The 16,770-nt window shown below is 43.9% G+C and overlaps 1 protein-coding gene across 1 annotated transcript in view; it reads left to right on the forward strand.

Annotated features, from left to right (window-relative positions):
• Positions 1-16,770, forward strand: part of LOC132834710 (protein ERGIC-53-like) — a 76,444-nt gene that overhangs the window by 20,531 nt on the left and 39,143 nt on the right. The window contains exons 7-10 of the mRNA XM_060853672.1: positions 3,753-3,808; positions 4,821-4,947; positions 7,555-7,751; positions 13,603-13,679. Coding sequence (XP_060709655.1) covers positions 3,753-3,808; positions 4,821-4,947; positions 7,555-7,751; positions 13,603-13,679 — 457 coding nt within the window. The remainder of the gene's footprint in view (positions 1-3,752; positions 3,809-4,820; positions 4,948-7,554; positions 7,752-13,602; positions 13,680-16,770) is intronic.

A 16,770-nucleotide genomic window follows, 5' to 3' on the forward strand; every position in this document is an offset into this window, starting at 1 on the left:
GAATTGGTGCATGAGGGGGTCAATTCAGAGCAGAAATGCGGAGACATTTCTTCAGCCAGAGAGTGGTGGGCCTGTGGAATTCATTGCCGCAGAGTGCAGTGGAGGCCGGGTCGCTAAATGTCTTCAAGGCAGAGATTGATAGATTCTTGTTGTCTCGAGGAATTAAGGGCTACGGGGAGAATGCGGGTAAGTGGAGTTGAAATGCCCATCAGCCATGATTGAATGGCGGAGTGGACTCGACGGGCTGAATGGCCTTACTTCCACTCCTATGTCTTATGGTCTTATGAATAGGAAGGGTTGTGAGGGATGTGGGCCAAATGCTGGCAAATGGCATTCGATTAATTTAGGATATCTGGTCACCACGGACGAGTTGGAGCACGGGGTCTGGTTTACCTGCTGTTCATCTCTGACTCCTTCCGAATGTATGGTGAACATGGAATGGATTAACAACAATAGATTGATAATACAGTATCATGTGGTTTTAGTTCCATCTAGTGGTCAGGTCAAACATTGCGATTTCTTAAACTGTAACAGGAAAATAAATCACTGTCATCATTGGTTACAGAATAAATACAAAATTGGTTAAAAGGAATCAAAACTGTTGCCCCTTAAAGGTTCACTGAACTGACCAGGCTTGCTGCAGCTGAAGCTGACTGTTTTCAATCCTCAGTAGCATCTGTGGAGAGAAAGCAAGGTTAATGCGGCAGACCCAGTGGCCCTTACTCAGAACCTTTTGGGTCCCTGGACTCAATGTTAATTCTGCTTTCTGTCCACAGATGTTGCCAAACCTGCTGTGCTTTTCCAGCAGTGTTTTCTTTTGGATTTTCAGCATCTGCAGTTCTTTAGTTTTTGTTGCTGCTTTCCACCTTCATACGAGTTGAAGTTTGAATTCCCTTGTGGTTCCTCTCCTTCGTAACGTTGTCCAGTTCCACCCGTTTGCCGCTGCATCCTTTACCTGGGCATTTGTTACCATTCTAGTCCCCTCCTGGCTGGTCACCTTCTCTCGTCGTCGAAAAGGAATCCTGATGAAGGGCTTATGCCCGAAACGTCGATTCTCCTGCTCCTTGGAGGACCTGCTGTGCTTTTCCAACACCCTAGTCTCTGCTCTGATCTCCACCATCTGCAGTCCTCACTTTCTCCTGTTCACCTACTCTAAACCTGACCTCTTCCAAAACCCATCTCCCCATATTACTAAACAAAATACCTTTCAGCTGTGTTCGCTAACCAAGATTGGCCCGCCCGGGAACAAATGTCTGGATTTTAAAATTCTCAAACTCCTGGTCAAGTTTCTTGACGTTGATGACCCTACCCAGCTCAACCACACTCTTGAGATCTGTGCGGTCCTCCAGCCCTAGTCTCTGACACCAACCCTCCACAGAGTTCCTTCTCTCCCCTGTGAGTAGGCGTGCATTTAATTGCCTCCAGTCCAAGCTCTGAGATACCTTCACCTCTCCATCCGTCTCCTGATTTAAGCGTCTCCTTAAACCAACCCCTTGGACCACGCTTTTGATTGCGTGTGTTGGAAGCCCATAAGAAATCAGAGGATGTTATGAAGATGTGGGTGTACTTTGAGAGCAGAACTACCAGACACAGCACCAAGTGTTCTCAATAAGGCAACAATGTAACACTTTGTCGAGTAACTCGATTAGCTCATTGCCTGGAGACAAAAACCAATTTGAATTTGGCCAGTTTAAATTACACCCCGAAAAGTATCAAACTCCAATCCAGTTTGAATTGACCATCTTTAAAAGCCAATGACATAATCCGATGCTTTGGGAGTATAAGACTGGGGGAAATTGAACAGTTGAGAGGAGAACTGTCAAGCTAAGCATGTAAACAGACTGCCTGGAAAATAGCTCTCTCAAAAAGGTACCTTTTCGATCAGTAACCTGGGATGCAGAAATGCTATAAACACTCCTGCTTAATTTAAAACCAGCAACACTCAAAAGATTTATCCTGTGCAGTAATCTGTAAAAATTCAAGAGGCCAAGAACTATTTAAAGTAAAAATTAACAATTTTATTTCTTAAAGTATAACAGAGAATAATTAACAACTATTTACCATTCCTTACTCTAACCTGTCTTTACCTTCCCTTCTATATTACTAGGAAGATCTGAATAGTAGAATGAAAGCTTGAGATAAGAAATGTGGATTGGGAGTTTTATTGGACTAGTAATATAGAAGGGACGGTAAAAGATGGGTTAGAGTAAGGAATGGTAAATAGTTAATTATTCTCTGTTATACTTTAAGAAATAAAGTTGTTAATTATATAACTTTAAATAGTTCTTGGCCTCTCGAATGTTTACAGATTACTGCACGGGATAAATCTTTTCTGTGTTGCTGGCTTTAAATTAAGCAGGAGGGTTTACCCCGTGTTGTAACAGGAGAAGTAGGCCATTCGATCCCTCGAGCCTATTCTATCAATCATTAGGATTGTGGCTGATCGGACATTCCTCACGTCTGCTTTCCTGTATCTTCCTTGATTCCCTGACTGATCAAGAATCTGTCTGTCTGAACCTTAAATGTACACAAGGGCTCTGCACCCCCACGGTTGTTTGCTTCCCCCCCCCTCCCAAAACGACACCTAACCCTCCTCATCTCAGTCTGAAATTGGTGCCCTTTTATTCTGAGACTACACCCGCTTAGGCTCTTGTAGGAGAGGAAGCATCCTCTCAGCATTGACCCTGTCAAGCCCCTTAAAGAATCCTGTATGTTTCAATGGAATCTATTCTGATACCTCTCTGTGACTCAGTTACATGTTTTGCCTGATCAGTGAAGTGTCATGGGATGTTGTACACTGTTGAAGATGCTCCATCAGTCCATACTGTAGAAATATTTTGTATTTGGTGATTTTTTTAAAGGTAGCATCGATTGAAACCTAAGTCAGTTCTTTAATTAACTTTAAAATAAGATTACTTTGGGGAATGAGACTCTGGACATGACTACAGGAAAGGTCAGTGCTGAGTGGAGATTTTCTGTTTCAGAGCTAGTGTTGGTGATTCCCTCTCTACATTAGGTAAAATTGGAGATAAAGTGGGTTTGACTGGGCGTGTATTCACTAGGGTTTAGAGCAGATATAGCAGGGCTAGACAGAGAGATGCAGGGAGGAGGTTTCCCTGGTTGGGGAGTCAGGTACCAGGGGTCACAGTCTCAGGATATAGGGTATGAGGAATTCTCTCCCACAGAAAGCTGTGGAAGTCAGATCACTGAATATATTCGATAAATACATTTTTATATCTTGAAAACATCAAAGATATAGAGAGAGAGTAGATATATAGCATTGAGGTAAAGGATCACCCATGATACTGGTGAATTATTGGATCTAGCATTTGGAGCTAAATGGATCAAAGCAGTGGGCGGCACAGTTGCTCAGTGGTTAGCACCGCTGTCTCGCAGCACTACAGACCCAGGTTTGATTCCAGCCTTGGACGACTGTACAAGCCCCACACAGACATTCTCCCTGTGTCTGTGTGGGCTTCCTCCAGTTTCCTTGCACAGTCCAAGGATGTACAAGCTGAGTGGATTAGTCACAGGAAACATGGGGTTACCGGAATAGGATAAGGTTGTGGGTCTGGGTGTGTTACTCGTCAGAGGGTCGGTGTGGACTCGATGGGCCAAATGGCCTGCTGCTGTACTGTTCTGTGATATGGGAGAAAGCAGGAACAGGCTATTGAGTTGGATGATTACAACGAATGACAGGGCCGAATGGCCTACTCCTGCTCTTAGTAAATTCTGTTCATCTTCTCTTGCAGATGACCATGATGTTCTGTCCTTTCTCACATTCAGCTTGACGGAGCCTGGAACAATGGTGGGAATCATAAGGGCCTAGCCTTTGTTTGACCTGTGTTATGTAGAAACATGCCCCTCCCCAGCAATACGTGGTTTTAACAAACGATTGCAACACTCTCCGAAAACGTGGCCAGCGACGTTCAAGGCGGTGTAGCTCAGATGGCGTGTAATCTTCCAGGAGAGTTTTTCAGTTCCTTCCTGCCCCAGTGGCCATTATAGCTGACTTGTGAATTCCATTGAATGGTATTTCACAGAAACAAAAGCAGCTGTCAGTGCAGCATTGTAATGATAGTTTTCAGTTTTGTAACTTATACAGTAACTTGCATTGATCTTGTTCCTTTATAAACTTAAAACAAAATCCACGAACATTTTACAGTCAAAGAGAAACTAAGTGTTAGTGGGTGAGTTCAGAAAGGTCACCAGAGTTGTGGTTGAATCCATGGATATGAAAAAAAATCATAGAGATGTACAGCATCTTTGGTCCAACTCATCCATACTGACCAGATATCCTAACCTAATCTGGTTCCATTTGTCTGCATATGGCCCACAGCGCTAGTGTCCGGGTTCAATTCCAGCCTCGGACAACTGTCTGTGTGGAGTTTGCACATTCTCCCTTTTCTGTGTGGGTTTCCTCTGGGTGCTCCGGTTTCCTCCCACAGTCCAAAGATGTGCAGGTGTAGTGAATTGGCCGTGCTAAATTCCCATACATCCAGGGATGTGCAGGTAGTGTGGATTAGCCATGGGAAATGCAGGGTTATAGGGATAGGGTGGTGAGTGGGTTTCCGGATAGAATGCTCTTTGGACGGTCAGCGTGGACTTGATGGACCGGATGGCCTGTTTCCATGCTGTTGGGATTCTATTCTATGCTATGAGGGATTTGAAATGTGTAGGCCAGTAACCCAATCTGCAAACGCATTTTGTTTTTGGTAAATTGTAAGACTTGTTTTGTATTCCTGACTAGCGTGGCAGGTATTGCAGTGATTGGTTCAGGATTTTCTCAGGCTCACCTCTGTTTATGTTGTCCCATCCAGGATCCTTCAAGCCAGCTCCCCAGTGTAGAGCAGGAGGAGTATCAAAAGGAGTATGAGCGCTTTGAGAAAGACTTGGAGAAACGTAAAGACGCATTTCAGAAAGAACACCCAGAGTTGCAGACACCAGGTAATCTTGGAAAGCTCGGCACAACCTTTCACCATCTTTGTTTATAAACCTGGATTGCTCTGTGCTTTCAGCTACTTGCAGAAGAAACGTTTTTGACCTGTATCTTATTGAAGGACCTGTTCTGAATTTTGGTTCTCAGAATTCTAACGACGTATCCATCTAAAAATATATCCATCTTTAAAGATTAGATTAGATTTGATAAGGTTCCCCATAGTACGTTCATTCAGAAGGTCAGGAGGCATGAGATACAGGGGAGCTTAGCTGTCTGGATACAGAATTGGCTGGCCAACAGAAGACAGCGAGTGGTATTAGAAGGAAAATATTCTGCCTGGAAGTCTGTGGTGAGTGGTGTTCCACAGGGCTCTGTCCTTGGGCCTCTACTGTTTGTAATTTTTATTAATAACTTGGATGAGGGGATTGAAGGATGGGTCAGCAAGTTTGCAGACACAAAGGTTGGAGGTGTTGTTGACAGTATAGAGGGCTGTTGTAGGCTGCAGCGGGACATTGACAGGATGCAGAGATAGGTTGAGAGGTGGCAGATGGAGTTCAACCTGGATAAATGCGAGGTGATGCATTTTGGAAGGTCGAATTTGAAAGCTGAGTACAGGATTAAGGGTAGGATTCTTGGTAGTGTGGAGGAACAGAGGGATCTTGGTGTGCAGGTACATAGATCCCTTAAAATGGCCACCCAGGTGGACAGGGTTGTTAAGAAAGCATATGGTGTTTTCATTAACAGGGGGATTGAGTTTAAGAGTCGTGAGATCTTGCTACAGCTCTATAAATCTTTGGTTAGACCACATTTGGAATACTGTGTCCAGTCCTGGTTGCCCTGTTATAAGAAAGATGTGGATGCTTTGGAGCGGGTTCAGAGGAGGTTTACCAGGATGCTGCCTGGACTGGAGGGCTTATCTTATGAAGAGAGGTTGACTGAGCTCTGAATTTTTTCATTGGAGAAAAGGAAGAAGAGAGGGGACCTAATTGAGGTATACAAGATAATGAGAGGCATAGATAGAGTCGATAGCCAGAGACTATTTCCCAGGGCAGAAATGACTAACACGAGGGGTCATAGTTTTAAGCTGGTTGGAGGAAAGTATAGAGGGGATGTCAGAGGCGGGTTCTTTACACAGAGAGTTGTGAGAGCATGGAATGCGTTGCCAGCAGCAGTTGTGGAAGCAGGGTCATTGGGGACATTTAAGAGACTCCTGGACATGCATATGGTCACAGACATTTGAGGGTGCATACATGAGGATCAGTGGTCAGCACAACATCGTGGACTGAAGGGCCTGTTCTGTGCTGTACTGTTCTATGTTCTAGATTCCCTACAGTGTGGAAACAGGCCCTTCGGCCCAACAAGTCCACACCGACCCTTCGAAGAGCAACCCGCCTAGACCCATTCCCCTACATTTACCCTTTCACCTAACACTACGGGCAATTTAGCACGACCAATTCACCTAACCTGCACATTTTTGGACTGTGGGAGTAAACCGGAGCACCCGAAGGAAACCCACGCAGACACTGGGAGAATGTGCAAACTCCCCACAGACCGTTACCTGAGGTGGGAATTGAACCCGGGTCTCTGGCGCTGTGAGGCCAGATATAAATATATCCATCTAAACTTTTCAATGTGTGCCTCACCTAATTTTCTAGACTTTGTCTTCAGTCATCTGAAGCAGTTTAAAACTATTGGAGTTGCTGTGGTTGAGAACTGGATAAAAGAGCAGTGAATATGGGCTGAATTCATTTTTTCCTGGTTAACTGCAAGTTGTCAGGTTTGTGTTTTTCAAGCCCTAGTGAGATTTCTTACTGTTTATCTCATTAACTGCACACTTGAATGAAAGACCACCACTTGGTACTGGCACTATCTTGAAAAGATTGCTTAATGAACAAATGCCTGGCACTGTGAAGCTGTCCAGTTCAGTGCTGGACATAGATACCTGGGAAAGGGATTGGGCATCCTGATGGAAGGAGTTGGTCCAAATGAAGGACATCCTTTTCCTGGAGAAATGGTACCACCCAGATCCCGCCCAGGTCAGTACCATCTCCACTCTGGGTAGGATGCTCTTCAGAGGTTTGGTGGACCACATAGCCCCTATCTGTACTGTAGGAATTCCTAACCTAAGAACTAGGAGCAGGAGGAGGCCGTCTGACCCTTTGGAGCCTGCTCTGCCATTCAATAAGATTGTGACTGATGTTTTGGTGGACTCCACTGCACTTACCCACCCACTCACCATAACCCTTAATTCCCTTACTGGTCAAAAAAAATCTATCTTCGCTTTAAAAATGTTTATTTAAGTAGCCTCAGTACTTCAATGAATAACTCATTTATCTTACAACAATGCCAAACAGAAAATCAACACCTCTTCTGGCAGTTAGAAAGGCAGTTTATTCTCCATCCAGTTTTTATTCTTCCTGAATGTTAGCAAATGCTGTGTTTGGGCAAATTGTGTGTGTTGCTGGAAAAGCACAGCAGGTCAGGCAGCATCCAAGGAACAGGAGATTCGACGTTTCGGGCATAAGCCCTTCTTCAGGTGGGCAAATTGTGTGTGTGTGGCGAAGGTTTTAATTGGCTGTGCGTCTTTTTTTAAAAATCATCCCATTGGTTTTTAGACGAAGAGGCATTTGAGACGGAGGGTCAGAGGGAGTTTCAGATGGTCGCCGGAGGGCAGCGGATGATCCACGAGGAGTTGAAGAAACTTCGAGAGAGGTTGGACGCTGCGTTTACAGAACAGAGGCAGCACTCGGAGCGCCTGAGCAGGATGGGCAAGGACGAGCGGACCACCATAGCAGGAGGACATCCAGAGCAGGCAAGTCACGAGGCAATCTTCCTTCAAACAGTGTCATCTTCCTCCCTTCACCCAAGGCACGGCCAGCAGAGATTCAGCAGGTCCAGAGACCACCCATTTCTGCCAATGTGACAATATATGCTACCTTTTTCACCAATGCATTTACCAACAAGTGGATGCTTGTTAAAAATCACTGAAGTAAAGTTCAGCTCAATAACTGTTAAGCTTGGGCTCAGTTCACCTGTAGCTTTGAGCTTATCCGTGCTTCTGTTGCCTCTTGGTTTGATGATCCCAAAGCTCTCCTGAACCTTCCATTAACTGATGCTCATTCAATACATAGCTTCCCGTATCCGAATGCGTGCAGAGTTCTGTTCGCTTGTTGGTGTCCTCGTTCACTTGCATGAGCACCCTGAACAGCCAGACCTCAATTTGACTCAACTTGTCCTTGTTTTAACCCACTGCACAATCTTACCCCTCCATAAAGCTGCAATCTCTCCAAGGCTTCCTCCACTTGTGACTCCATGTGCACTGTGTCTGCATTCACTCCGCCATTGTCAGCTGCACAGGCAGCTCCTCAGCAACGCTACCTCTCGGCTACGTGTCTTGCTCTACCTATCCAGGTGCCTTGTAAATGTTGGAATTGTCTAAGGCTCCACCACTTCCTCTGGCAACTCATTCCATACATGCATCACCCTCTGCGTGAAAATGTTACCCCATAAGTCCCTTTTAAATCTTTCCCCACTCACCTTTAAATCTATGGCCGGTAGTTTTGGACTCCATTACCCTGGGGAAAAGGCCTTGACTGTTCACCCTATCCATGTTCCTCATGATTTCATAAACCTCGATAAAGTCACCCCTCAGCTGATGCTCCAGGGATAAAACCCCAGTCTATTCAGGCTCTCCCTGTAGCTCGAACCCTCCAGTCCCGGCAACCTCCTTGTAAATCTTTTCTGCACTGCCTCAAGTTTAACAACATCTTTCCTATAGAAGGGTGACCAGAATTGTGTGCAGTATTCTAAAAGTGACTCACCCATGCCCGGTACAGCCTCAATATGACCTCCCAACGCCTGGACTCAGTGTTTTGACCAATGAAGGCAAAGTGTGCCAGAGTAATGCTTCATTGCTCTGTCTACTTGTAACTCCACTTTCTAGGATTATCCACCTATGCCCCTAGGTCTCTTGGTTGGGCAACACTCCCCAGAACCCTGAGTCCTGCCCTGGTTTGCCTATCCAATATGCAGCATCTCACATTTTATCCAAATCAAATTCCATCTGCCGCTCATCAGCCCATTGACCCATCTGATCAAGGTCCCGTTGTACTTGGAGATAATCTTCTTTTCTATCCACTACACCATCTATTTCGGTGTCATCTGCAAACTTAGTAACCATACCTCCTACGTTTACATCCAAATCATTTATGTAAATGACAGAAAGCAGTGTGCCCAGCACTGATCCCTGTGGCACACTGTTGGTTACAAGCCTCCAGTCCCAAACACAACTCTCTATCACCACCCTCTGTCGCCTACCTTCAAGCAAATTTTGTATCCAATTGGCTCGTTCTCCTGGGTCTCATGGCCCCAAACCTTACTAACCAATCTACAATGCAGAACCTTGCCAAACGCTTTGCTAAAGTCCACATAGACAATGCCAACTTTTCTGCCTCATCAATCTTCACCACCTCCTCAAAAAACTCAGTCAAGTTAGTCAGACATGATTTTCTATGCACAAAGCCATGGCGACAATCCCTAATCTGTCCTTACCTTTCCAAATGCATATACATTGTGTACCTCAGAAACCCCACCAACAATTTACCCACCACTAACCTAAGGCTGATTGGTCTATAGTTCCCTGACTTTTCTTTACCACCTTTCTTAAATAATGGCACCACATTAGCCAACTCCAGTCTTCCGGCGCCTCACCCTTGGCTGTCTATGATACAAATATCTCATTAAAGGGCCCACCAGTCTCTACCCTAGCTTCCCACCAAGTTCTGGGTTACACTTGATTAGGTCCCATGGATTTATCTACCTTTTATGCATTTTAAGTCGATCAGAAAGTCTTCTGTAATATGAACTCTTTTCAAGACATCACTAATTATTTCTCTAAGTTCCATGTTCTTCTCCACAGTAAACACTGACGTGAAATACTTGTTTAGTTACACCAAAGTCCTTGTATCTCACACCCCTCAGTAGGTTTACATAACTTGTGATCAGTTTTTATACTGGAACTTCAGATAGCTTCTGCTTTGGAGCTCTTACACCTGAGCTTAAATGTACTCAACTTTAAGTAACTTTAGGGTTTTATCCTATTACTTCTGTTCTGGACGAACATTAACTCTTCACATTAAGATAACCCAGTTCACTATATATATATTCCTTTGCTTTCAGGAGCACCAGTCTACACAACTATCCTATTCCAAGTAATAACTAAACCAGAAGTAAAAACTATAATCAAAGCATCTCTGTCTAAACAAGTGTTTCCTTTAAGCTTAAAGAGAAAGCCTCTTAAAAAGCATTGAAGCACCATTTTGTTTTTTTAGCCCTTGCTGCAATGTGAAACGATCTAAAATGAAGAAAAATCCATTCATGGTGCACACAAACACTTATACCCTAAAGCTCTCCAAAGTTGTTTTAAATGGAATCACAGAAACACTTCGAAGTTCATTGTTAACTTCAGACATACAGAATACACACTGGTTACTAACTCAAACTAGAAACCCAAACTTATAAAAAATGCTTTAATAAAATATATGTTACACAGGTTATGTAATGGTACACATTTTTAAACTTAGCTGATGTATAAAGGAAGTTTTCTTGCTGAGTTACGTGTGATTGGTACTTGCGTTGCGAAGACACTTGGCTGCATTCCTTCTGTTCTTTTATGCTGTTATCGGCCCGACTCCATAGGGAGTTCTGCAATGATCCGCTCTTTTGTGGAGCAGCTGGGTTCAAGTGACAAATCCCTGTAGGCACCAAAACATCGGCAGTGAGATCGATTTTTCTGTTTGTTAACCCCCACCCTGGCTGAGTAATTATACATTTCAGTTCGCCAACAAAACAAAATATGTTGTTTCTTTGATCAAAATGCTGAAAGCTGGAAAATCTGAAATTAAGAAAAAGAAATGCTGAAAACATTGCATTTATAGGGAGAGAGAGTTTTATCCGGTTTTTATTTCATGTTTTCTTATCAGTTTTGTGTTGACTTGATAAGCTTCACAGTATTGATTGATCACTCGAGGTACGATAGCTGCTAAGCAGTATTCCTGTGAGGGGAGAATCTAATTTCTTTAATGACACTGTATCTTTATATAGCACCTTTTAACACCGCTAAATATCCTAAAGCTTCATAATCAGACAGAATTTAACAACAACCACTTAAGGAGGTATTAGAATAAGTGATCTAAATTTGTATCAAACAGCTCCATTTCACAGAGCACTTTAAGGAAGAGAGCGATTTAAAGAGGGAGTTCCTTAAAGATATGTACAGCAAACTGAAAATTAAGGAATGTTAGGTTTCTTGAGGCTTTTTGATGGATATGTAATTTATGCCTTGACATGTAGATGCACTGTTAGTACAATTGAGACTCTACCTTGACACTTGAGACAAGAGTATCCACTTGAAAACATGACCGTGAGTATTCCACAGGGAACACCCTCTCACTATAAATCTGCCATTTTAAATGGTGCGTAAAATGATTAGGAACTTGGGAAAATAGCATTGAATTCCATAACACTTGAAACAATGAAAAGGCTTCTATTGCCCTTAATCCTGCTTTTGAGTTATTTTCGAGGCAATCACTTTAATTAAATACTCAGAACAAGGAAAGAAGATTTTAAATTCCAGACTATTGAGTAAACAATTCACTTAAATCTTTTATATATTAAAGAATGGCTTTACATCTTCCATAGTTATGCTTTGAGATTCTCTTTATTTGATTCATGTAATTATACCACAAATGTGCGAGCCAACCAGTGCCCTTTTCTAAGAGATAATCCGGAATATTCTATCTTGTCCGTATATCCCTGCAGACCTCACTCTAAGAGGCTTTGTCTTGGGGATTACTGGAATTACAATAATTTACAAGTGGAGTGACTGAGTATTATCTGACCTGATGTGTGCGCACGCACACACACCATCCACATTTATTATACTTGTGTTAAAGTCAAGAGAAAATTATTTTTTCTGCATCCAACCACTCTGTGCAAGAATAAGGATTCCCTGGGAAAGATGCTGTTTGGATCTAGTGGGTTGCACGACCTCATCGCTTCAGTTTTTGAACCTTGGTTACGGCTCCACTCCCCCCCCCCCCCCCCCCCCCCAACTCTGTGGCAGTGTTGTGGCAGCTCATTGCAGTGGGCAACATGAACAAAGCTGGACAATTCACCTCCTCTCCACAGTGAGACTATCTCAGTGAGAGTGAAGACATTGCATTGACCCTCACTATTTCAAACCAGGAGGTGGGGTGAATGACTGTGTGTCTGGGGATCCTATTGCGGTTGATGTAGAGTAGCTTTCTGATGGAGTTAATATGTTCGGGTTTATTTACCTTCTATAAGGAGTTGCTCCTCTCATGTTTTCGAGAGAGGTCATTTGGGCTTTGGATAAAAAGGGAAATGAAGGGTTGGTGTTCAGAAGACCTATCAGCTGTGCAATACCTTCAGAGGACTGAATGGTCTAAACCTCCTCCTCCCTCTTATAATGTTTAAATTTCATCCTCTTCAGAATGGCTCAAGGTCTTCAAAGGACATTGTTAGTATTGGGTTGTGAAGGATTAAAGGGGATGTTGCATACATTGGGCTCTGACAGTTTAAAGGGACATTGCTCGCACTTGGCTATGGGGTCTTAAAGGGGCATTGCAGATTGGAATCTAATTGCTGCCTTCACTTCCAGTGGGTATTGAAGACTCATGTGTTTTACGGGTTGGCCGTTTTCTCTAATTTATCTTAGGATCATCGAATTCTTAGTGTAGAAGGAGGTCATTCAGCCCATCCCGTCATCTCCCATGGCTAATCCACCCTAACTGGGCCATTATTGACTGTGGGAGGAAATTGAAGCACCCGGAGGAAACCGATGTTGACACAGGGAGAGCATGCAAACTCCCCATAGACACCTGAGGTTGGGATTGAACCTGGGACCCTGGAGCTGCGAGGCAGCTGTGCTAGCCACCATGTCTCCCATTCTGTGACAGCGATATGTGGTACCCCATAATTTGTAGTAGTTAGTTGGCAATAGCTTGGCTGTGCAGATCATTAGTGTTGGAGTTGTTTAGTGAACCAAAGGCTGACTGAAGATGCAGTGTTTAGTACCAATGGCAACATATTTCTTTGTAAATTAGAAATGCCTCACTTTGGCTAAAACATAGAAGTATGGTATAATCTCTGTTCAGCTATAGTTGGAGGACAGTGAAAGTTTATTGTGGAAAGATTAGATCAAGCTGGAGTGTGAGGTGGAGGGGAGGAAGTACATCAGTCCGAATAAATAGAACCGATTAAAGAACACCGTTTGCATTGTTGGTTGTATCTAAGTTGATCTGAAATGCTCAAGTGTGATAATGAGTATGCTGAATGTGTGGGGGGGTGGGAGGGAGATCTCCTGATACAGTGGGTAGTCTCCCTACTTCTGAGCCAGGTTCGAGTCCTGCCTTAGGAACGGACGAGCAAGAAAGATCTGCTCATATTGCAGCCCGAAGGGTTGAATATCAGCTTGTAAATCATACTGATACACGTGGTGGTAAGAGTGGGAGAGATTCCTGGTCAGCAAAGTCACCGAGATCCCTCTGTACTGCAGAGTAATCGCCAAATAACTTACTAGGACCTTGCTTTCTGAGACGGAGTCAGTAATCCTTTTGCTGAGATGTGTCTTTGTTTGATAGGACACCGGTGACTCCGAGAGACTGGCATTGCTGCTTAACGGTCAAAAGGAGATGGTTCAGCAAGTGCAAGAGATAAGGTAGCTACTGCTTTTCTGTTTTTGGTAGGAATGCATCTCAGATGCAGGTGAGAGCAAGAGTCTGTGGCCACTGGAGATTACCAGGGAGCTGTGGGTACAATATCTTTGGGGAAAACCTTACATTTTTCGATCCATCGTACAGATCCCTAGAGAGACTAGCAACTTTGAATTTCTGGTACAAAGGGCAACTCGAGATTTCTCATTTTAAGAATGATACTGTAACAAATGCACCAAAGGCAGTATCAGCTTAACATTACTATGTAACCCAATTTCAGAACTGTGGATGCTGGAAACTAGGAAGAGAAATTACTGGAAAAGCATCTGTGGGGAGAAATCAGTTAATGTTTCAGGTTCATGAGTTCTGAGGAAGGGTCACTCGACCAGAAACATTAACTTTGATTTCTCTCCACGGATGCATCCAGACCTGATGAGCTTTTCCAGTAATTTCTGTTTTTGTACTCAATTTCAGGCCAGATATTTTGCACCCACCCCACCCCACCCTTCAATTTGCAACACAGCCCAAAGCACACTGCTGTGTTTACACGTTATGTTCCAATGTCTACAAAATTGTAATTAATCTCTGAACCAGCCCAAAGCTACTCAGTGTCAAATTGGCTTTTGCTCTTTTTTTTTCTGATGAGTTGTAATATCAAAAAGATAAAGTTGCTATAGTCTAAGCAGACCATAGGGCTACTCTCTCATTAGAGACACACGACTCGTGGTGGTTGAACCTGAGAGTCACCATACCTCAGGCGAGGGAAGAGGTTGAGAAGGAGAGTCCTCTGTGGTAAACGCAGCCAGTGCGGGAGTCGAACCCATGCTGCTGGCATCACAGACAAGCCATTCAGCAATTGAGGTAACCGACCCCCCCTCCAAGGTTTAGTTGTAATATTGAGGGTGCATCAAAAGTTGTCCTCAGTCTTTGTGAGTGTCTGGCTTTCTGCATTCCCACAACCACCGCCTCTTTGAGTTGCAAGCCCCCCACATCCCAGGCCCGCTCTCGTATTTCTGAGACAGCAAGTCTGCAATTAACGAGACCAGCAGCTTCTGTGCTTTGTGTTCAGATGTTAAATATTTCAATAGGACTCTCTCTGGATGCCTTGTTCTTTGTAACAGTCAAGTCTCAGCGGCTTGTCACGAGAGTTACCAATGGGAGGCCCCAGGCTTTCTTTCACCTTGAATTAAAAGAAAAAAATAAAGCAAAAATGCTGTGGTCTCACAAACCTTACGTTTGTAACACCCTTGTGATCTTGGAGCTGGTGAGATTTTCCTGGCTGTAGGCCAAAATGTATGCCTTGGTCAACACCTTGTTGCTGTTTGTGGGAGCTTGCTTAATGCAAATTTGCTGCCTCTTTTCCCATGGAGTCATAGAATTCCTACAGCGCTAGCAGGCCATTTGGCCCGTTGTGTCAACGCCACCCCTCCATAGAGATCCACTTCCCCTCCCATTTCCCTGTGAGCCTGCATTCCCCATGGCCAATCCACCTAGCCTGCACCATCTCTGGACTGTGGGAAGAAACCCATGCAGACGAGGGGAAAATGTGCAGACTCTACATAGACAGTTGCCAGAAGCTGGAGTTGAGCCCGGTTTCCCTGGCACCATGAGATAGCAGTGCCAACCACTGAGCTGCCGTGCCACCCTATGCTATGGCAGTAACTGCATTTGAAATGAGTTTCTTTGGCTGTAGAGTTCTTTTGCAACTTCCAGAGGTCATAAAAGGCACTGTATGATTAAAAGCCCTTTTTTTGTTGGATTTTCCATTGTGGAAGAAAATTCTAACTCCGACTTATCAATGATTTCATAGGCTAGCTGAATTATTTCCACTGCATTTTTTCTTTGTTCCTAATTCCTAGCATCATGTTGTATTTTTTTTTCATGTTTGATACTTTGCCATAAAAAGAGTCTCCAGTCTTTGATTTGAGGGGACTGAAGGATTTTCAAAACCCCTTCTGTTTAGTCTGAGCAGCACTGCATTAAGTGCCATCTGGATCCTGAATAAGAAGCTGAAGTCTTAAAGAGGACATGACAAGTGACAACTCATATTAAACCCTTCTGCAGCGCATATGAAAGCAGCCGTGTGTGTGTGTGTGTTTTCATCCCTGTCCCTGTTCACAGAACTAAAGCAGCCTGCCAATGAATCGGTGAGTTGGAAGTTCACTACTGGAAGTGGTGAGGGCTGGAAACTTACTCATTGAGGTGCCTTTGAAATGTTGTATATGAATAGGAAGGGTTTAGAGGGGTATGGGCCAAATGCTGGTAAATGAGACTGGATTAATTTAGGATATCTGGTTGGCATGGACAAGTTGGACCGAAGGGTCTGTTTTCATGCTGTAAAGCTCTATGATTCTTAATTTGTTCGATTATTTAACACTCCACTGCCCTGTTTCATTCCCCAACACAGTCACATCATATCTTCAAGACAAACATTGATGTAACGAGCTGTACATCTCTATGACTCGGGGTCTGCCCCTCAGGAGTTATAATCTGCAAGGGGTCAATAGGCATCTTCCTTTGAGGGAGGCAGGTGGCTCAAGCATGAGGGGCATTTATCACTGCGATCCTCTCCAGTTTCTGGTGTGGGTGGAATGTGCTGCCTGCTCTCGATCCAGACAATCTACGTGTTGCAGTGTGCCTCAAGACAAGATGAAATATAGCTTTGTGTGTCAGCTTCTGCTGTAAAATAAACTGAGGTCCTGACGCTGAATATGGCATGAAGTTGTCCGATTTTCTTACAGAGCGGCTGTTTGGAGTCAATATGTTGTTCTCTGCAGATCTGCTCAAACATAGACTTGCATTCCACAGTAATCAATGGGACCGGATGGCCCTAATGCTTTCATGTCTATAAAGGGAATCACTAAAGAGCCTATGATGGGAGATAAAACACTTACAAATTTACATGCTGTGTTAGAAGGCTAAAGGCACGCCAAATGCTTTGCTTTGACCTTCATTGCAGGAGAAGTTAAAAGGAAAATCAAAAGCCCATAGGCTACAGGGAGCATGTTTTCACCATTGTAGAGGTAACCTTTCAGACTTCCCTCTTCCGACTAGACTACTGGGTATCTTCATGGAGCATTCTCCAGTCCCCACATA

This window comes from Hemiscyllium ocellatum, chromosome 42 (genome assembly GCF_020745735.1).
Source record: "Hemiscyllium ocellatum isolate sHemOce1 chromosome 42, sHemOce1.pat.X.cur, whole genome shotgun sequence".
Lineage (NCBI taxonomy): Eukaryota > Metazoa > Chordata > Chondrichthyes > Orectolobiformes > Hemiscylliidae > Hemiscyllium > Hemiscyllium ocellatum.